The 23584-nt window shown below is 40.4% G+C and overlaps 2 protein-coding genes across 3 annotated transcripts in view; one reads left to right on the top strand and one right to left on the bottom strand.

The window, feature by feature from the left end:
* The window catches only part of ZNF704 (zinc finger protein 704), a 229796-nt gene that overhangs the window by 96419 nt on the left and 109793 nt on the right, over nucleotides 1-23584 (top strand). The gene's annotated exons all lie outside the window — the stretch shown is intronic.
* On the bottom strand, nucleotides 1819-3526 carry LOC100344976 (large ribosomal subunit protein eL27). Its single transcript, XM_051844572.2, has one exon. The coding sequence runs from the start codon at nucleotides 2273-2275 to the stop codon at nucleotides 1865-1867; it is 411 nt and encodes a 136-aa protein (XP_051700532.1). The 5' UTR covers nucleotides 2276-3526; the 3' UTR covers nucleotides 1819-1864.

Here is a 23584-nt window from a genome sequence, read left to right as displayed (position 1 = left end):
TCCCTGCATCCTTTTTTTTTTTTTTTTCTTTTTTTAAGATTTATTTATCTGAAAGAGTTACGGAGAGACAAGGAGAGACAGACAGAGACCTTCCCTCTACTGGTTCACTCCCCACATGGCTGCAACAGCCAGGGCTGGGCCAGGCCAAAGCCAGGAGCCTGGAGCTTCTTCCAGTTTTACCACATGAGTGCAGGAGTCCAAGGCCTTGAGCCATCCTCTGCTGCTTTCCCAGCCACGTTAGCAGGGAGCTGGATTGGAAGTGGAGCCAGGACTCGAACCAGCACCCACATGGAATGCTGGCGTTGCAGGTGGCAGCTTTCCCCACTACGCCACAGTGCCGGCCCCTGTCCCTCCATCCCTCCATCCTTACCACACAATGTTTGTCCTGGAGTCACCCATGACCCAAACATCTTTCGAAACCCATTTGAGGCTCTGCCTCTCTATGAGAGCTTTGCTGTTCCTTTGCTCTGAATATGAGTCTCTGTGCTTCCTGCCCCTTTGGGCAGTATTTACCACGTTGTACCTCCTGCCCTAACTTGAATTATCAAGTCTCTAGGTTCTCAGCATCCTCAGGTGAGAGGCTGTGAGAGACATCGCTGAATAGTGATTACGACCAAGAGATCTGAATCTGACTGCTGTAAAGTTCTGGTTAGTAAGCAGCATGTATGTATGTATCCTTGGACAGGGTATTGAACCTCTCCTCACTGTTCTTCCATCCTCCATGAGGGTGAGAGTAACAGCTGTTTCTTTGTTGTGAAGATCAGATGAGATAATGCATGTAAAGTACTTGATATACAATAAACCATGCAGTAATTACCTGTTACTATCTTATCTCTATTTGCTAATGACAAGGACTCCTGTAAGTAGGTACTAAGTAAATACTTAGGAACTGTAAATCATCAAATTCAAACCCAAGACTAGAAGAGTAGCCTGTTTTTATCTTCCAACCCCATGCTTCTCAACTCCAGTAGGTGTGATCCGTCTTCAGCAAGAACAAACATAAATCAAATTTTCCTCTCTTTTTCTGGATGATAGAAATTCAGTTGTTATGTTCTTTTTGATTCTCTGTCTTTTCAAGTGGGCAGTGGTGGCTAAATAGGATTTTCATTTTTTAGTGATTACTATCGTATAAACTAGATTATAGCCAGATAAGAAATTACCCTGAAGTTACCAACAAGTGAAGAGTTTAATTTTAGTGATATCCATGGATAGGAACAAGCAATAGGGGAAGAGAAGGAACAGTGAGCCAGCTTAACGAGTTATAGATTTCTTTTTTGACTATAGTAATATTCATAAAGAAGAATGTGCTAAGTCCCACTAAAAATAGCCCTGGAAGATGTGCACTTGCTCCATGGTTTATTATCTGAAAACCTGCGTAGGGCAGCGGGTTCCAGTCAAGAGAACACACACAACTTTCCATGACTTCCAGGGTGGTCAGCTATGGCAGACCCTGGGAATGGAGAGGCTTCGTAGGTGGGTACTCTTTAAAATATTATGCCCAGGGGCCAGTGCCGTGGCTCCCTTGGTCAATCCTCTGCCTGCAGTGCCAGCATCCCATATGGGCGCCAGGTTCTAGTCCCGGTCGCTCCTCTTCCAGTCCAGCTCTCTGCTGTGGCCCGGGAGGGCAGTGGAGGATGGCCCGAGTGCTTGGGCCCTGCACCCACATGGGAGACCGGGAAGAAGCACCTGGCTCCTGGCTTCGGATCAGCGCAGCGCCAGCTGCAGTGGCCATTTGGAGAGAGAACCAACGGAAGGAAGACCTTTCTCTCTGTCTCTCTCACTGTCTGTAGCTCTACCTGTCAAATAAATAAATAAATCTTTTTTTTTTTTTTTAAACTTTTTAATGAGTGGAACCAAAACATATCTAAAACCGCAGCTTCTGAAAGAACCACTTGTTCTTGCCGGTCTTGTACCTCTCTTCGAACTTGACCTTAGCCTCTCGTCGGGCCTTGCGTTTAAGAGCGGGGTCCCTGAAGACATCCTTGTTGACCACAGTTTTGTCCAAGGGAATATCCACAGAGTACCTGGTGGGCATGAGGTGATTGTAGTTATAAACTTTCACAAAAGACTTGATCTTCGACCGCTTGGCGATTTTCTTCTTGCCCATGGCGGCTGTCACTTTCCGGGGGTAGCAGTCAATTCCGGCCACCAGAGCGTGGCTGTAGGGGCGGTCCGAGGTGCCATCGTCAATGTTCTTCACGATGATGGCTTTGCGTCCCGAGTAGCGTCCTGCCAGGACCAGCACCACTTTCCCGGGTTTCATGAACTTGCCCATTTCGACGGCAACCACTCAGGCCTACAGCGGAAAGCTAAATAAATAAATCTTTAAAAAGAAATACTATGCCAAGTTGAGGAAAATGACTCTAAAGAAGATTTACAATGTATTTTTTCAAAACATCAGGTCCAGGCGTCGTGGTACAGTAGAGGAATACAGATAGCGCTCTGGATTAGATGCAGATTTTGAACAAACTTCAGAGATATTACTGTGGTTATGGAACTCAGAAGCACGGTTGGGTTGCATCACCGGATTAACATGTCTTGCTACAGAGGCTCCAGTTGTAGAGACCTGCTTAATCTGGTAGTGGGCTCTGCTGTTGGACTTGCTGGCCTCCCTCAGAGGGTTTTGTTCTTTGGAGAACTTCCATGGTATCTTACTGAACAATTCCATGTATAGGTAGCTTTTAGAAACTGTGAAATTTCTGCTAGCCAAACCTGAAATCCCCAATTGATAAATATATTTTCCCTGCTTATTTTGGAAGCAAAATAAAAATAAAATCATTTGTTTGGGAGCAAAGTTCTTAAGTTAAAAGGGTAATAATAAAAGAAAAAGTCAATTTAATCCATCATGTAGCCCAAGTGTAATACATGGGCAATAAAAATAGTTTAAGTGGATACCATTTGTTTGTCTTTGACTTGTCGCGGTTATCTGCAGGGAACATCCTGCCCTCAAAGAACCAAGCAAATAATTCTGTCTTTCTCTCCAAGTCTCCCTCTGTGTAAGTTTGGGAAGTCTGTTAGCTGACAGTTGAAGCTGTCTGGATGTTAGGGACACTCCCATGGTGGCTTCCTTTGGAGGAGGTCAAGTTTGTGCCTCTGTCTCTGGTATGTGAGGTTCCTCATTCAGCCAACATGGGGCCTCTGATGGGTAAAGTGTGTAATTATAATGATTTTAATGATAATAACTAATGCATTTGTAACAGTTACTATACGCCAAGCACAGTTCCACATGCTTTAGATTATATATTAATTCATTGGCTCTTTGCAATCTGGGAGACTTGTTACTGTTATTTCCTGAATGAAGAACCCAAAGCACTGAAGAGGGACTAAGATCAAACAGCCCACAAAAAGAGATCCAGCATTAAACCCAGGTGGGTTAGCCCCAAAATTGGTGGGTGTGACCCAGTCACTCATTCATCCCTGTGCAATCTTAGAGGCATTTTTCTAGTTACTCCTGTAGTCTGTGTGTACCACTCTGTTATGACCACAGGAAATGAGCTGTGCCCATATCATTCCCAGGGAATGCCCCTGCCCATCATTGCATGACCTTGAACTGCCATTGGCCTTTTTTTTTTTTTTTTTTTTTTTTTTTTTTGCCATTGGCCTTTGTGTTGGACTCTATGAGAGGATTATCCATCCTAACCCCACAGGTGCTGCTTTCACTCTGGGGGTTTCCTAAACCTCAGCCTTTCTCACTTGGCCCCCTCATCCTCATCTACTCTCTTAATCTGTGTTAGAACAGATTAATTAAGGTGCACCCTGCCTGCCTCTCTCTTTCTTTCTTTCTTTTTTTAAAAAGATTTATTTATTTGAAAGAGTTACACAGAGAGAGGAGAGGCAGAGAGAGAGAGAGATGTTCCATTCACTGGTTCACTCCTCAATTGGCCGCAATGGCTGGAGCTGCACTGATCCAAAACCAGAAGCCTCTTCGGGTCTCCCATGTGGGTGCAGGGGCCCAATGACTTGGGCCATCTTCTACTGCTTTCCCAGGCCATAGCAGAGAGCTGGATAGGAAGTGGAGCAGCTGGATCTCAAACCGGCGCCCACATGGGATGCCGGCACTTGAGGCCAGGGCATTAACCCACTGTGCCACAGTGCCAGCCCCACCCTGACTCTTCTAATAGTTCAAGCTGAAGCCAAGTTAGTACCACTGATTACAACACAGCAAAATAAAACAAAAAACATTCAGTTGCGACCTTCTTATCCTTAATGCTGACAGTGAAAGCAAGAACATGTTTAATCAAAGGAATATGAAGAATGAGATTGTAAATGGGTTATCTGTGAGATGCTGCAGGAAAGTTGAACTTTTTTCAGTGACTTTAAAGGTCCAAGTAACTGGATCTATAGTAAGTCTCATCTCACTTCATTTCTCTAAGTACAGTCTTATGGTTACCAGTCTTGCTTTTTAACTCACAATTGCAATTAAGTGGAGAAAGCAGATTTCCCCAGGATACCAAGGAAAGAGTGTCAGATTGTGGAAGGAGAACTTGCATGGAAGCACTCATGCCTCGAGTAATGAGCTGTCTGTAGTGATTTTGAGTTGCAGCTGGTACAAAGGGAAAAGACTGCTTTTGCTTGTGCATGGCATTTCTGAGGGAAGAGAAGTAAGGTGGTTTGTGTGGGCTGATGGGACAGGGAGGCTGACTGCGGAAGCAGGAAGTGGGATGGGTGGAGGGAGAGATGGCCCAGCTCTGTTTTATGAGCAGCCCTACCTTAATTATAATTTAAACATTGTCTGCAGCTCTATACTTCTATTTACGGACACAAAATAATTTTAAGTGTTTTTCTATTTTCTTAGTTCATGTATTCTTTTTATTTAAAAAGTTATTTCAAAATAAAGTGCTAGGTTTGGGCTGATATATAATATATAGATATGAACTGCATCACAAATTGAATTTAAAAAAATCAAACATCCAAGAATTTATTCTATCAAATAAGAGTTGTGAATCAGAATCTCATGTGATTAAGTGATTATACTTCTTGGTTTGGAATTCTTTTAGAAGAATCTCAAATTTAACATTACTTCTGAACATTATATTAACATCAGTAAGATAATATATATAAATGGTGTGAAAAGGAGATAAAATTATTATATTCATCTATTTTTGTTATATACCTTGAAAAATTAACAAAATTATGAGAACTTAATAGAAATAGGGAGACTAGTATGGAGTTCCTGGCAATAAGACCGTTAAAAATAAAGCAGTTGTCCTCTGGTTACATAGTGACTCTAGCTTATAACTAGTAAGAAAATAGAATTTCAAGAAATTCTCAAGTGAGAATTTTTAATCATAGTTAAGATATTTATTTATATAATGAAATATTGGACAAAATTTTGGAATTTCAGGTACAAATGAGAAGAGAAAGAGGTGAGACAGGGATTTTTTAAGGATTCCAGAACTTGTTAAGAATGATACACAAATGAGGAAACTATCAGGCACACCAAATTTAAAAGTATTTTTTAAGACAAAGAACCTAGACATTTTTGAAATGTCATGCTATGAGAGAGGGAGAGAGGGGGAGATGGGGAGATAGGAGCTGTGGGGGAGGTGAAGAGACATTTATTCCTTCAACAAGCAATGTTGACTGTAGATGTGTTCTGTCTTGATGCAGTTATTCATACAGTAATGACAGAAGACTAAGTAGGGGTCAGTGGACCGAGACAGCCAGCCAAAGGCCCTGGCATAACCAACATTTTCCCCCATGATAAATCAATAGAAAAAGGCAGGTTTATTCATGAAATCATATTGGGATAAATTCTTAGTAATTTTCAAAGAAAAATCAACATTGCCCTTCCTCTCAAAACAAATGCTGAACTATATGTATATATAAACATTTATATTTTATATAAACATCTATTTTTGGTATTTTTAAATTTTATTTAAGCTATACAAGTTTCATGTATTTCATATATACAGATTTAGGAACATAGTGATACTCCCCCCCACTCCCTCCCACCCATGCTCCATCCCATCCTCCTACTCTCTCTCTCACAATCCCACTCTTAATTTTTACAAAGATCTATTTTTAGTTTATTTAATGATCATATAGCTAACCCTACACTTAGTAAAAAGTTCAACAAATACTATGAAGAAAATAAACAAGCAAAACACTGTTCCTCAATGGAAAAGACAAGGGCTATAAGGAATCATTGAATCTCAAAATGTCTGTTTCACTCCAATATATTACATTTCAAGGACTCTGTTAGTTACTTTGGATCAGGGAAAACATATGATATTGGTCTTTTGGCTCACTTCACTTAGTATAATCGTTTCTAATTCTGTCTACCTTTTTGCAAAAAAACCAGGACTTCATCTTTTTTCTTTACAGCTGAGTAGTACTCCATAGTGTATATATACCACAATTTCTTTATCCATTCGACAATTGATGGACATCTGGGTTGATTCCATATCATAGCTATTATGAATTGTGCTGCACTGAACATGAGGATACAGATAACTCTTTCATATGCTTATTTTTTTTGTTTGGGTAAATTCCAAGGAGTGAGATGGCTGAATATTTTATATAAATATATGTATTATAAAGAACTGCAGAATTATGGTGAATGAGCTCCAAACCTAAAGTAACTTGAAAAACTCACAAAGAAAATTCAGCTACTTAAAATTATAACTTTATTACATTAACAAGTATTAAAAGACTGATTTGGGAAGCAATTTACAGGTTAATAATTTTATTATTACAAAGAATTCATTCAAATTGATTTTTAAGAATCCCCAAATCCCAGAGAATAAGCGGCAAAGGTCAACAACAGGCAATTCACCAAAGAAATAAAGCTAATGAAGAATTTCTAAGTAAGTCATTAGAAATTCAACAATGGATATTTCAACTCTAAAGTCACTTTTTTTTTTTTTAATAAGTGTGACTTGCTGGAGGGTACAGAGGAGTCCCTGTTCTGTGCTGTTAGCAGCAGTGCAAACCCATACAGCAGTGTGAGGAAGGGATGTAGTAGTGTTTGTGATGAGTCATAAGACTCCACCCTGGAGACTCTAGTTTACGTCAATAATCCCAAATAGTAGTTGTGTGAAAACTACATGCAAAAAACTTGCAGTCATATTATTTATAACAGTGAAACATTGTAGGTGACGTAAATATTTTAGCAGTAATGGGCCATTTAGAGAATTATGGTAGAACGCCCAAAGAACTCTCCTGTAGCTATTAAAAATGATGATGGTGATGATGAAAGTGCATAGAAAATTATTCTGAAATATGAAGTTAAAACAGCTGAAAAGCTTATGTGCTTAGTACAAATGATACAGATTTTAAAACCAACTTTATGAGCTGCTCTTTATCATTAAGAAATATATATTCATTGATCCTACCCAAGTTCTTATGTTTTGTAATGTATTTTCTTCCCTCCAAGGGAGAAAATTAATTCAAAGTAGTTTCCCATCTAAGGCAATATTTATGTAGGAATTAAGCCAATTTTCGTTACTTTCCATTTCACTCTAGAATTGTCCAGAAAGATAAGTATTCAAGCAACCGCAGTTTATTATTGCTTTTGCAGTATAATGTCCTCTTTATTACACCCTGAGTAAATAAAGAAGCAAACCAAAGAAAAACATTTTCATCAAATGGTTTATTTGGGATATTTAACTTAAGTGATGATTACTTGTACTACATTTTTTAAGATGTATGTATATTTTTATTTATAAGGCAGACTTAGAGAGAGAAATATCTTCCATTGGTAGTTCACTCCTCAATGGCCGGGGCTGGTCCCTACTAATGCCAGGATCCTAGAACTCCATTGAGATCTCCCAGGTGGGTGGCAGGGGCTTAAGCCATCATCTGCTGCTTTGCCAGGCACATTAGTGGGAGCTGGATTGGAAGTAGATTAGCCAGGACTTAAGCTGGTGCTCATATGGGATGCCAGCATTAGAAGTAGTGGCTTGAACTGCTGTGCCACAGTGCCAGTCCCTGTACTAAAATTTTTACCTTAGATTTGGCTCCATCTGAGTTCAGACTGTACAGCTCCAGAAGCCTACTCTATATATACTGAAAAATAATTTGCTCAAAATACCTTAATAGTTTACTTTCCCTTCAAGCACTTTGCAGGGCTTCTAAGATGCTATCATTTTAAATATAACAAAGGTAGACCAGTGGATCTGTCAACCACTGGCATCCATGTTTTTATCTAACTAACTGGAAATGTTAAAATTCTTTCTTCTTCTTTGAAATACAGAGAGCTCCCATCCACTGGTTACTCCCCAAATGCCCACAAAAGCTGGAACTGGGCTGGGTCAAAGCTGGATACTGAGTCCTTGTCCCCTACATAGGTGTTGGGGACCCACGTACTTGAGCCATTGTCTTCTGCCTCCCAGGATGTGCATTAGCAAGAGGTTAGAACTGAGAGCAAGTGGAGTCTGGACTCAAATATAGGCACACCAGTATGTGGTACTGGCATCCCAAGTGACATCTCAGCTGCTGTGCCAAGTGCATGTCCCATGGAAATACTAATATTTTCACTTAAAGGAATTTATGTCATGTAAATAAAGAATGCAACAAATCACAAAACTATCATCTTCTTTACATGTATTATCAATAAATTCTTTGAAGTTTATCTAAGCTAAATTGCATTTTTAAAAGTTATTTGGTGTTCCATAATTACATCAAGAATGTCAACTGATCCACTGGGATCCAGTGACTTTTGTTTAAATCCCTAAGTTGAAAGGCAGGCCAATGGCACGGAAAGGGGTACTTCAGACAATCCAGCTGGCCGAACGTCAAACACACCAGTAAATATGCTTGAAGTGGCAGTTTTGGGGAATGGTTTCAGCTTTGGTTGCTGATGGTGGAGCAAATAAAACATAATTATCAGGGGGCCGTCACTGTGACGAAGCAAGTAAAGCCGCAGCCTGTGGTGCTGGCATCCCATATGGGCGCCAGTTCAAGTCCTGGTTGCTCCACTTCCGATCCAGCTCTCTGCTAGGTCCTGGGAAAGCAGTAGAAGATGGCCCAAGTCCTTGGGCTCCTGCACCCACATGAGAGACCTGGAAGAAGCTCCTGGCTCCTGGCTTCGGATTGGCACAACTCCGGCTGTTGCAGCCATCTGGGGAATGAACCAGCGGATGGAAGACCTCTCTCTCTGCCGCTGCCTTTCTGTAACTCTGTCTTTCAAATAAATAAATAAAGCTTTTTAAAAAATTAAAAAGATAATTACCAGGACTTTGATAACGAATGACAGGATGAGATAAAAGGAAGGAATCAGAAGAAAATGTGACCAAAATATACAGAGATCTTCAGAATTTCTCCCTCTTTAAAGACCAGCTGGTATATCCTTTTCTGGATTTTACTTGACAAGGGATCTTACTACTCTCAAGCATCAAATCCAGGACCTTGGGCTAGTGTTGTGGCAGAGCAGGTAAAGCCATCATCTGCAACTCTGGGATCCCATATGGGCCCCAATTCATGTCCTGGCTGCTCTACTTCTGATCCAGTTCTCTGATAATGGCATGAGAAAAACAGTGGAAGATGGCCCAAGTGTTTTGGCCCCTCTCACCCATGTGGGAGACCTGGAAGAAGCTCCTGACACCTTGCTTCTGCCTGGCCCAGCCCTGGCATTTGTGGTCATCTGGGGAGTGAAGCAACAGATAGAAGATCTCTCTCTGTGTTTCTCTGTGTTTCTCTCTCTCTGTAACCCTGCCTTTCAAATAAATAAATAAGTCTTTTTAAAAAAAGGACTCCCTAAGTTGAAAAGAAGTTAATAAAAATAGCAGAGTAGGGGGTTGACATTGTGGTGCAGAGGGCTAAGCTGCCACTTGAGACACCCAAAACCCAAATTGAAGTGCTGCTTCCTGTCCTGGCTGCTCCACTTCTGATCCAGCTCCCTGCCAATGTGCCTAGGAAGTAGCAGATGATGGCCCAAGTGCTTGAGTTCCTGCCACCCAGTGGGAGACCCAGACAGAGTTCCTGGCTCCTGGCTTCAGCCTGACCTAGACTTCACTCTTGCAGGCATTTGCAAAGGCAATAAACCAGCCTCTGTCTGTCTGTCTCTCTGTCGCTGTCACTCCACCTTCCAAGTAAATAATTAAACCTTTTTAAAAAATAGCTGAGTGGGAGTTTTCCACTTTCATAAAATTGGATAGACATCCTTTTCCCTATCCCTCTCCTAAAAGTAAAACTAAAAACTGGACATTGTATAAAAATAAACATCAGGATGAAAGGTGAGGAGAAGATGACAGACTAGTTGGAAACCTCAGGCCCTGAGCTCCAACGCAGTGTGGTAAGTGATAAATTCCCTGGGTTTTCATTTTGTTTTTTGTATCAGAGACTTGGAGCCAAGAAACACAATGGAATTGCCAATCCCATAAAACACACACACACACACACACACACACACACACCCCTCCAATGACGCCTACTTTTTCTCAGCCAAAAACCAGGAAAGTGGCATCTTAGCAGAAAACCTTTAGACAATGACTGTTGTATTTCAGCAGAACACCACAGAAAAAAAAATGGGCCCACTCATGCTCATGTCAACAAAGGACGAATGGGGAGCCCAGATGTCCAGCCTTGTAGAGCTGTAAGGAAACACCAACTCTTCTCTTCGGGAGGTTGCAGAGAGGCCCAGGGAGGCTTAGGTTTTCATCCCCTCTGGGCAATGGTGACCCCTTGCCCCATGGTATCAGTGAGAACCAGCTGGGGCACTGGGACGCTCATCCCCACCAGCAGGGAGGAGGAGCTCCAGTAGCTTGGACTGCTGCCTCCACCATGCAGTGCCGAGGCACTGCTCCTTTGCCCCTCCTTTGCAGAGGCACATCAAAGAACACCAGTTTAAAAAATTTTTTGGTAGCATCCAGAGTCCCATAAGAGAAGACTGTCTGGATTTCAATTCAAAATCACTCATAAGACAAAAAAAAATCTGAAGCTAAATGAAAAAAAAAAAAAAGGTAACACAAGCCAACATCAAAATGACAGGTGGCTGAATTATCTGACACAATCATGGCTTAAGTGAACAACTGTGAACATGCTTGAAGCAAATGAAATAATAGGTAGTCTCTGCTGAGAAACTGTGGAGGCAAAAAAAAAAAAAACAGAAATAGCAAAATATTTTTCATGTGCTGAAAGAAAAGAGCTGTCAATCCAGGATGCATACTCAGAGAAAAAATACCCTTAAGAAAGGAAATGCAGGTGAAGACACTCTCAGATGAAGATAAACTGAAAGAATGTGTCGCCAGTAAACCTGCCCAAATGTGATGGATAAAAGACATTCTGTTAATCAAAAAAGAAACCTTGGAATTTCAGAAAGAAGAAAAAACACTGTAAACAAAAATATGTGTAAATACAATAGTCTATCCTTCTCCTCCTGAGTTTGCTAAATTGTATTTGAAGGTTGAAACAAAAAACATAACAATCCCTGATGTAGTTGTAAATGCATATAGAAGAAATATTCAAAACAGTTAAAATGGAAGAGGAAACAAGCATGTAAAGAGAGGTGAGATTTCTGTATGTCACTTGACCTTGAAAATGATGACATTGGTAGACCATGATAAGTTATGTACATAGAATATCTAGACCAACCATTAAAAAAGCTATACAAAGACATATACTCAAAAACACTATGGCTATATAAAAATAGGATTTTCTAAAGTGTTTAACCTATAGCAAGGCAAGAACAAAAAAACTGTGAAATAGAATACAGTGAAACAAACAAGACTGTATTGTGTCTTTTTTTTTTTTTTTTTTTTTTTTTTTTTTTACAAGCAGAGTGGACAGTGAGAGAGAGAGAGAAAGGTCTTCCTTTTGCCGTTGGTTCACCCTTCCTGATCTGATGGCAGGAGCCAGGTACTTATCCTGGTCTCCCATGGGGTGCAGGGCCCAAGGACTTGGGCCACCCTCCACTGCACTCCCTGGCCACAGCAGAGAGCTGGCCTGGAGGGGGGGCAACCAGGACAGAATCCGGCGCCCCGACTGGGACTAGAACCCGGTGTGCCAGCGCCGCTAGGTGGAGGATTAGCCTAGTGAGCCGCGGCACCGGCCTATATTCTATGTCTTGAAACAAGCCTCAACAGATTTAAAATAATTAAAATATATACAATATGTTTTTAATCACAATGAAATTAAATTAGAAATGATAATAAGAAGATAACAGGAAAATATCCAAACACATGGAAATTATATAACACACCTCTATAGATAACTTATGGATCAAAGAGAAAGTTTCGAGGGAAATTTGAAAATGCGTTATATCAAATGAAAATGAAAGTATAACATCAAACTTGTAGGACATAGCTAATGCAGTCCTGAGAATGAAATTTATTGCATTAAGTGCTTATATTAGAAAAGAGAAAAGTCTAACATCAGTAATTAGAGCTCCCACCTAGGTGCCCAAAGCAAAATAAATCCAATATAAGAACAAAGTAAACCCAAAGCAAACAGAAGGAATACAGAGTATAAATAAATGAAATTGAAAACAAAAAATAGGAAAAAGAAAATTAATAAAGCAAAGATCTAGTTCTTTGAAAGGGTCAGTAAAATTGGCAAACCCATTTATGTAGGTCTTCCAGGAAATAAAATCTTAAAGAATAATTCCTGATTCATTTTATGAAGCTAATGTTAACCTGATATGAACACCAGAGAAATACCCAAAAATAAAAGTGTAGAGAAATATCCCTCATGAATATAGATTCAATAATCCTTAACAATGTAATAGCAAATAGAATTCAATGATATACATAAAATTAATGGTTCACCATGACCAAGTGAGGTTCATGCTGTGGATAAGGGCTGATCCCATATTTGAGAATCAGTCACTTAACTACTGTATTTACAGGCTAATGAAGAAAAATCACATAAAGTTTGACAAAATCTAATCCCATTTCAAAACTCTGAGAAAAAATAGAAATATGAGTAGAAGGAACTTCCTAACCTGGCAAAGAGCATTCTGTTTCATGGTGGTTAAGTTGAATGCTTTCACTTAGCCAGTGCAGTAAGTCAAGAAGATGGTCTAAAGATACACACACACACACACACACACAGTCTTTAATTCCAGTAGATTTAATTGTCTCTGTAGAATATTCCAAAAAATCTACCCAAACAAAATAGAAATAATCAATGAGTGAAGCAAGGTCACAGGATACAAGGTAAACATATGTAAACTTAAAAACTCAGTTGTTCTTCCATGTATTAGTAAAGAACACTGGAATTAACAAACCAATATCACAGTCACTCGAAGGAAAAAAAAGATAAATCTGGGTGTCAATCAATTAAAACTTATATGGGACTTATATACTAAAAGCTACAAAAGGGGTGAAAGAAGTCAAAGATCTAAGCAAATGGAGAGACATGCCATGTTCAAGGATTAGAAGACTTACATACTGGGACCAGCACTGTGGTATAGCAGGTAAAGCCACTGCCTGCAGTGCCAGCATCTCATATGGGCACTGGTTCAAGTCCTGGCTGCTCCACTTCCGATCCAGCTTTCTGCTATGGCCTGGGAAAGCAGTGGAAGATGGCCCAAGCACTTGGGCCCTTGCACCCACGTTGGAGACCCAGAAGAAGCTCCTGGCTCCTAGCTTCAGATCAGCTCAGCTCTGGACATTGCAGCCGTTTGGGGAATGAACCAGCAGATGGAAGACATCTCTGTCTCTCTCTGGCTCTACCTCTCTCTCTGTAACTCTGACTTTCAAGTAAATAAAATAAATCTTTAAAAAAAAAGGAAGACTTACATAGTAGTAACTTACATAGTTCTCCCAAATTGATATACAGGCTTAATGCAATTCCTGTCAAAATTCCAGGAAGATATTTGAGTTATACACAAGATTATTCTAAAATGTGTATGGAAAGATAAAGTAGAGCAGCTGAAGCAATTTTGGAAAAGAAGAACAAAGTGGGAAGAATAAATTTTGGATACAGTAATCCAGATTGTGTGTTATCTGTGGGGTACTAGACACATACATAAATACATAGATACATAAATAGGCCAAAAATAAGCCTGCTTTTTGACAGAGGTGTAAAAATTATTAAATGGATAAAAGATAACCTTTTATAACAAATGGGGTGGAGCCATGGGATCTATAGGTTAAAAAAAAATAACCCTGGTGTCAATCTCACACCTTTACAAAAATTATTACCTTGAGATGAAATGTGGAGTTAAATGTAAAATGTCCAACAAAAACTAAAATCAAAACTAAGAAAAAAGCTTTCAGATTTAGGACTAGGCAAAAAGATTTTAGAATTGACACTAAAAACATGGCCCATAGAAATAAAAGTTGTAACTTACACTTTATTAAAATTTAAAACTTGGGGCAGGCATTTAGCCTAGTAGTTAAGATGCCTACATTCCATATTGGAGTGGCTGAGTTCAATTCCTGACTCTGACGCTTGACTCCAGTTTCTCACCAGGGCAGACCCTGGGAAGCAGCAGTGAGTGCTCGTGTAATAGGGGTCTTGCCACTCCTGTGGGAGACCTGGATGGCCTTCCTGACACTTGATTCTGGCCCCATCCCAGTCCCAGCCTTTGTAGGCATTTGAGTAGTGGGAGCTCAGTTCTTTTTCTCTCTCTCAGATAAAAAATAATTTAAATTTTTCCCTAATTTTAAACTTTATAAAAGACCCTGTTAAGAGGATGGAAAAAGAAGGTACAGAATGAGAGAAAGAAAATATTTGCAAACCTCATTTCAGGAAACAAAATTTCCACAGGATATTCATATAAAGTTTCTCAAATTTCAATAGTAAAAAAAATAATAATTCATTTAGAAAATGAGCAATAAATTTGAATAGACAGTTAACCATGGAAGATACATAGATGGCAAACAAGCACATGAAAAGATTCAATGCCATTGGAAAAATGCAAGTTAAAACATAATGAAAGATCACTACATAGCTATTAAATGGCTAAAATAGAAACAGAGCCAGTTATTTGACCTAATGGTTAAGTTGCCATTTGGAACAGTCACATCTGATATCAAAGTGCCCAGGTTCAAGTCCCAGTTCCTTTTCCGATTTCAGCTTCCTACTAACGCCCATCCTGGGAGGCAGCAGGTCAAGGCTCAAGTACTTCGGCCTTTCCATCCACTTGGGAGACCCAGATTGAATTCCTGGCTCTGCCTTTGGCCTGGTCTGTCCCCAACTATTGTGGACATTTGGGGTATTAACTAGAGGTGGGAGATCTATCTCATCTCTCTATCTTTCAAATAAGTAAAACGTTTTTAAACCTGAACATGCAATTACTATATGAACCAGTAATTCTACTCCTGGGTGCTTATTCCATAGAAATGAAGACTTACGTTTACACTAAAACCTGTACATGAATGTCTCCAGAAGTTTTATTTTTAATAACCAAAATCTGGAAACAGACCAGATGTTTTCCAGTAGAAGAATGGGTAAACCATCTGTGGGGCATCCATGCCATAGAGTACTATTCATCAGTGAACAGGAATTATCATTGAATTACACTGAGGGAGAAAGTGCCAGTCCTCAACTGTTGCACAATGTGTGATTCCGTTTCTATACTTTTGTGAAAACAAAACTACAGAGATAGGGAATAGCTTAGTGATTGCCAGGAGTTAAGGAAGAGAGGAAGTGGGAGTTCAATGTGACTATACTGTGTCGACGTGGAGGATTCTCGTGAAGGAAATGTTCCCTGTTGATTGAATCAATGTCAGTATCCAGATTGTGGTATTGTACTATAGTTTTACAAGATGTCGCCATTGGGAGAAACTGCGTAAATGATACATGGAATCTCTTTGTAGTATTTCTTACAACTTAATGTGAATCTACAATTATCTGAAAATAAAAAGTTTTGATTTAAAAATAGCTGAGTGAGTGAGCCTCTGCAGAATCACCAAATGACAGGTTTCAACAATAAGGCTTCAATCTCTCCAAAAAGAACCAGTACAGTTTTCATAGGTTCCACTTCATTAATAGAGTTCTTTAGAATCTCAAAATGCTGGCATCTTCATGGGGCCATCTAATTCAGCTGTAAATGTTAATCATTTACTAGGGTTTTTACTGGTCCACATGTTTGGTGAACTAAACTGTGTGCTGTTTTATGGCACAGATTATTTGTGTATTCTCAGGGCCTACCACAGATCTAGCTAGCACATATTAGGTTTCAGTGAGTATTTGTAGTTGGCTGGATGAATGGATGGAACCAGTGGTATGCTGATACATCTTCTCATATATCTTTAGCAGCTATCAAGTAGCTCTCCAGAAGAAAAGGAAGCCCCCGTTTGTGTCATTTGCTGATTTCTCTCCCAGGGGCCAATTTCGAGCTCCTAGCTTGGCATGTGTGAGCATGGAGTTGTGAAGAGATGTTAACAGTTGCCTTGATAAGCCAGTAGGAGCTGACTTCAACATATCACAACATGGGCTTAGACCATGTGTGATGCTAAATGCCTTTATTTTCCGATGCCAGCCTTGGGTAGTCCATTTATACTTACTCCCTAGTCCTTTTCTGAGAAAAGTGTTTTACTGGTACAAGAGATCCAATGAGAATCAGTAGTTGGCTCAGAGCAAACCATGGCCTCCACCTAGAAAATAAAAATAAAAAGGAACATGGTTAATTGTTGGTGAATACAAAGCTTTTTGTGTACGCATGAAACAAAAAAAAAGTTGTGAATTACAGTGTTCTACTGGTGTCCAACTCACTGTGGATGCAGGCTAATTTTTCCTGTTTAATTGTTTTATTTCTGCTGAGTGTGATTTATTTGCATGAGATGTACTTAAAAGTGTGAACCATATAAAGCTTTATATTTTAAGGAAGCATGAAAGATATGTCTAGTTGATTTTGCACTGTTGGCTTGTTTCTTAGCATTAAAGCTTCACTTCTAACATCTTGAGTAATCACACTTGCCCACTGCTTGTTTTCAATCTTGTTGAATGTTTCTGAAAACTGTCTCTTAGATGATATTTTTTCCTCACTCTATACTACAGCTGCTCTATATTCTACACTCCAAGCTTGTGTTGCAACACATGTGCCCTTGGGCCACAATCCCTGCTTGCTTTGGCAAGGTTTATTTTTTCCAAAGATATCTGTGCGTTGGGGTTGCTATAGAGATCTCAAGTAAGCTAAACTGTCCAAGAAAACCTCAGGGAAGCCAGTTATGTTTCTTTTCAAGCTCAAGGTGATTAGTAGACCTAGGTAATCTTAAAATGTGTACCGTAAGCAGAGGGACCGCTAGGAATCTGGTCTAATGACCCTGGGTCTAGAAGATTTCAAAGAGAGCATAATTTTAAAAGCAGCAAAAAAGGCTGAGTAGAGGCGAGTGAGAGAATTTATTTGTAAGCTTGGTTATAAGAGAATTCCTGGAGTAGTAAGGACTGTTTCTTTGGGGTGTTGGATTTTAGCTTCTCAATATTAATAAGTTTACATAAACTAAGAATTATATAATTGCTCGTACCAATTTCAGACACAAAACATGAATGATGGTTTTCTTTCTAGTTTTCTATATTTCCATATTGCATTATTGATTTTATGATTAAAAGTCATCCTTGAATAGAAGCATGATGCAATATTATTGATTACATAAGTTTTAATTTTTATAACACAGTCGAGAGGTCAAAGTCAAACTAAACCAGAGTATAGATGAAAAAATAGAGTTCCTTTTATTTAAATAACTTTGCCACTGGTGATCATATGTTTCTCCATGTAATTAGAATTAATAATGAACAATGAACATCTTTTATGGGTGGGTGAAGTCAAATAAACTGTTCTCATTATTTATTAATTAACCAAGTTAATTACATGTCTCTAAAAGATGACAGATTTGTGAGGGATCTTTTAAACAAAGATCAAATTCTTTAAGCCTCTAAATTCCTAGGACCTTATGACAGACAGCACTCAGTGGAATAGATATAGAGGGTCAAATCTCAGGAACTTCTGGCATTGATATGAACTTGAAAAGTAGCTTAACCTCGCTGTGGTGCAGTGTCCTTATTTTCAAATGAGAGAACCAGACTGGATTAAGCCTAATGCCCCCCCTACTTTATCATTCTGTGATACAACAATCAGCTGGGTATAGTTTTATTCAATAATAGAACAGTTGTTTTTAAGCAAATGTGAGAGACCCAAATATTTTAAAATATCAGTAAGAAACATCAGGAAATTATTGTGCTGAATCTCTTTGATTGACAGTAACTGAAGCTAAATTCATACTCATGGGTCCTAAAGGGAATGTATAGCAAAGCTTCTATGACCTTGAGAAAGGGCAGGGGTGCATCTGGACTCCAGGGACTGCCCGCAGCCACAGGAAGGAAGCAGGCTGTCTGTCCCTCGGTCTCTTTCTTCCTGAGTGTCCATACCATGATCTCTTGGAGACTGGCTACCTGGATATAGCAGGGAACGTGGCCATTGAGAGTCCATGCTTGACCCTCACTACTATAGAACTCGGAGTTCACTACTCTCTCCTGCTCCACATTAAAACAAAATGCTAGGAAATGGTGCTCACTGGCTCAGCGTGGATGAGATGCCCAAGCTTGGGTCAGTCACTGTCACCAAAGAAGTGGCTCAGGTAAGATAAAGGCCCCCTGGAAGGATATGACTGATGTTAGGGGAAGACACAATTCTGGAAGGAAAGGGTTCATTAACCTAAAGCAAGGGAAGAACTGTAGTTGGACAAGGTAATAGTAAAAGTCCATTAACTTTTAAAAAATTAAGTTATTGTTTAATATTTCTAATCATTAGCTATACTAATGAATCTTTGCCTAAGTGGCCATAGTTTCATTAATACATACTGGAATTTACCTGACCCATAGCAAGCTCTCGGTAAAAGGAGACTTTATGATCTCACCAAGAGATGAAATTCACAATTAGAATGTTCAGTATCAGCTGTTTAAGAGCTCCAGAAAGGTCCATGACACAGAGAAGTTTATCTTTGAACCAAATCTCAGTCCTTTCGTAATGAATTTATTGCTGACAGTTCCCAGGCTGGGAAGACCAAGACTGAGGCACTGACACTGGGGGTCTGCTGAAGGCTGCTTTCTGCTTCCAGGCTGGCACCTGTTGCTGTGTCCTTGCAAGGTGGAAGAACAGAAGGGCAAAGGGGCCTGAGGGAACTAACCCCATTCATGAAGGCTCCCTCTCACCAATCCCCAGTGAAAAGCCCTGTCCCTGAATACTGTCACATTGGAGCTTAGGCTCCTACGTATGAATTTTAAGGGAACACAGGCGTTCAAATCATAGCACAAGTGTATTATCTATTATTGTGTAACCAATTACTACAAATTTAGAGGCTTAAAGCAACACATTTAGTAACGTATACTACCTGTGAGTCAGGAATCTGGCATGGCTTAACTGTGTGTGTGCCTTGGATCTGTCCCCATGAAGCTGAATTTAAGGGTCATCCAGGACTGGGATTTTATCTGGAAGCTGCATTGGGGATGGATTCTCTCCCGAACTCATCTGTGTGGTTGTTGGAAGGACTGGGTTCTCTTTACAGCTGTGGACTCTGAGCACCTCCATTTCCAGCTGGCTGTCGGCCAGAGGCTGCCCTCAAGATCTTGGCAACTTGCATTCATCCAAGCCAGCAAGATGGAGAGTCCGCTGGCAAGACAGAAGCCACTGTCTTCTGTAGCCTAATCACAAATGTGACATTCCATCACCTTTTTAAAAAATTATTTATTTATTTTTCCCCCCAAAGAAACCTTTTATTTAAGGAATACAGGCTTCATGCATTTCATAAGTACATCTTTAGGAATATAGTTATTCTTCCCACCATACCCACTCTCCCACCCACTCTCCCACCTTTCCTCCTCCTCCCTCTCCCATTCCCATTCCCCACTAAGATCCATTTTCAATTAACTTTATACACAGAAGACCAACTCTGTACTAAGTAAAGAGTTCAACAATTTGCATGGTTAAAGAAAAAAAAAACAAAACCTGTTCCTTAGCAGTCAAGACAAGAGCTGTTCCATCACCTTTCATATCCTTCTGCTTACAAGCAAGTCACAGGCCCTGCCCACACTAATGGGAAGGGCATTACACAGGTTTGTGAATAGTAGGAGGTGAGGATCATCGGGGACCACTTAGCGTCTGTCTGACACACTAAAATGTTGCTTTAAATAGTACTCACCCAGTCTAAAACTGGTATGTGCTGAGAGCTTTTGCTAAAGAAAAAGTCCTTTGTGAAAATAAAAAGTGGCCCTGAAAAGAAAGCCCAGGCTTAGAGATGGTGTTACTGTATACTGTAGGGCCCACAAAAAATGCATGAATCTGGTTAACTGCTCAGATATCCAAGTCCCGAGTTAGTCACATCAAAAGCTACCTGCTCATCTTTCTAATGCCAGCATTCCCAGTGTGGACGGGCTCCTAACGGATGCTGAGGGCTGGATGGAGAACTGCTTCTCTGTGGAGGAGAGCCTCACTGTGTACCAGTTCCCAGCATCAGCTGTGCAGTCGGGAAAACCTGTGGTCTCGTGTGTGCTCTGCTGTCTCCTGGCTGTGACCTTGGGCAACTCACTCAGATTCTCTAAGCCTCAGTTTCCTCAGCCATGGGATGGAGATAATACTAGCGTATTCTTTTTGTATATGAGGTACCATGGATTTTAAGATAACATCATTATTTTCTTGTAATTTGTAAAGAAAAATCACTGCTAATTAAACTGTGAAATAACTTGATTGTTACATGCACCCTGATTTCAAACATATTAAAATGTGAAAAAAGGGGTGGACATTTGGCTTACCTGTACAGACACTGCTTGGGATTGAGGCATCCCATATTGGAGTGGCTGGGTTCAACTCATGTCTCTGCTTCTTATTTGAGCTTCCTGTTAATGTGCATCATAGGAGACAGGAGTGATGGCTCAAGTACCTGGCTTCTGGGAGACATGGGTTGAGTTTCAGGCTCCTGGCTTTGCCCAGGCCCAGTTCCAGCTGTTATAGGCATTTGAGGACCAGTTGGTATGGTGGATAGAAGATTCATTCATTCATTCTCTCTCTCTCTCTCTCTCTCTCTCTCTCCCTTTCAAATAAAGTCCAAATAAATAATTTTTTAAATGTGAAAAAGATGGACATTAGAATTAATGAGATGTAGTGATGGTTTTTATAAAGTTTAAGATAGCACATACAAAACACTTGGCATGTAGCACTTTCCATATAGCCTAATATTCATTTTTTAATATTAGCAATTGTGCTCATCTTCCTGCAAGCTCCTAAAATGAATGAATGTGGTTTTACTTTCCTTTCTAATACAGTTGACCCTCTATGCACACGTTTCACATCTGCAGATGCGGCCATACTTGGATCTGCAATATTCACAGAAAGAAGTATCTGTACTAATCACATACAGACTTTTTTTTCTTGTCATTATTCCCTAAACAATTAAAATTTAAGACTATTTCCATTGTAATTAGTATTACAAATAGTCTACAGATGATTTAAAGTAAAAAAAAAAAAAAAAAAGAGAGGATATGTGTAGGTTTGCATGCAAATACTGCACCATTTTGTATAAGGGACTTGAGAATCTATGGCAAAAGTGGGAACCTTTTCTTAGCCAAGGGCCTTTTGGATATCTATAACACCATTCACTGTGGGGAGCAGCCCGGACTGGACTGAGTTACTGGAATTAAGACTTATTCTATGCATCTGCTCTCCCACAATATGGCGCTGGGAGAGAAGTAAACAGCTTCCGCACAGCTGCCTCCAGTTCAGCTAATAAACTGTAGGACTTGCTCCTGATTGGAGGAGAGCAGCGTACTCGGCGTGTGGGCAGCCGAGTTAGGATTGGCGGAGGAGGACTATAAAGGAGGAGAGAGACGGCATGCACCAGGAACATCTATGGGGAACATCTAGCTGAAGGAACACCTGTGCAGCCCCCGAGAAGAGCCGGTCGGCGGTGTGCCGCTCCCCTGCGGAAGTGGGGAATGTGGCCAGGGGGAACTGCCCTTCCACGGAGGTGGAAGGGATAGTAGCCAACCCGGGAAGAACCAGCAGCAAACCCGGGGAGGGCCGAGCAGACAAAAAGAACAGCGCAGGGTTCAATGTTGCTCCTCCACGAAGAGGGGGAGCGACAATTCACAGGCCATACAAAATTGTCAACTTAAAAATTAGCCTGCTAGGACCAGTGGTGTTGTATAGCAAGTAAAGTTGCCACCTGCAACGTCAGCATCCTGTATGGGGTTCAGTTTGGGTCTGGCTGCCCCACTTCCTATCCAGCTCTCTGCTGTTAACCTGGGAAAAGCAGTGGAAGATGGCTCAAGTGTTTCAGCCCCTGCACCCATATGGGAGACCCAGATGAAGCTCCTGGATCCTGGCTTCAGCCTGGCCATTGAGGCCATCTGGGGAGTGAGTCAGCAGATGGAAGATCTCTTTCTCCCTCTGTATCTATTTATCTCTCTCTCTCTCTCTCTCTCTCTCTCTCTCTCAAATAAATAAATAAATAAATAAATCTTTCAAAAATTAGCGTTCTATAGATTTATTGGATTTCAAGTCCCACCTGTGGTTACCTTGTCAGGGTCACCCCCACGGGATTTTGGTGTCAACAGGAGGTTGTAGAACTAGTCCACTGAGGCTATCAAGGGACAACTGTATTTGAAACTGAATTACAAGAACAGATCTTCAAAGCTAATGTTGGTTTCTATAAATAAGGAACAGGATATTAGCACAATAACTGTCTCAGGCTAGATGATGTGTAATGACCTGTGATTCTGTCCAAAATGCCTCATAAGTGTGACACCTGACAAAGGCCCTTTGTGGAAAGTGTGCTTCCCACACTTCCTCTCTTAAGTGAACATAGAATAAAGGCTCCTGTTCTGCTTAGTAATTCAACAGGTTGAGAGTCAGCTTCTAATGCAGCCCTGCTCTGCATGCCTGCTCCTGTGGTAACTGATAATTTGGTGACTCACTGAGCGATTGCTCCACAGTGAACTGAAGGAAGGCTTTCACATGAGACTGGCAATACTTCAAATGACGGTGAAGATGTATTTGAAGCGATGTGACATTGATACCAGTTGCTCTAAAGGCACAGCTATAATACAGCACCGTAGTAAGCCAACATCTGGACAAAAGAGTTTTGTGTTAAATTGGCTGCAAGTACAAAAAGCAGAGCCCAGTGCCCTTCCATTGTATGGAGGGACAGCTGGCTACGCATCTGTCTCCTTGGATACGTTGGGGACTTCCTAATGCTTGTCCCCTCTCACCTGTTGGCACACAGTTCTTGCTGTTTGCTGGTGTGACCTGCTGGAGTGTCAGCCGAGTGAGGACAGTGACTGCGTCTGGCCTCGCCCTCATTCTGTCTGCAGGAGCTAGCACTCAGAAGGTGCAAACATCTTCACTGGCTGAGGGAGTAGATACTGTTTAACCTTAGGCAGAGAAATGAATTATTTATAATGGTGTCAAACTTTATGAAAATTCAAATTACTTTTTAATTCTGTATTTGTCAAAATTATGCTTATGGTCTTTTGTTAATAACACATGTTCTTCAGATTGTAAAAACAAGTGGGTTACAGGGAAATACATATTTTATCACCTAGATGAGGACATAGAGAAATTATTATGAACTACCTCTTTCTCAGTTTTATTCCATTTTATGGAGCAGTATGTGAACCTCTTCATTCTCAAACATCTCCTGGGATTTTCATAACCATGTGACAATGAACAGATTGATTTTACTTATAGTTTCTAATGCCTAGT

Source organism: Oryctolagus cuniculus, chromosome 6 (genome assembly GCF_964237555.1).
Source record: "Oryctolagus cuniculus chromosome 6, mOryCun1.1, whole genome shotgun sequence".
Classification (NCBI taxonomy): Eukaryota; Metazoa; Chordata; class Mammalia; order Lagomorpha; family Leporidae; genus Oryctolagus; species Oryctolagus cuniculus.
The sequence above is the reverse complement of the archived record's forward strand: the minus strand, read 5'-3'. Positions and strand labels throughout refer to the sequence as shown.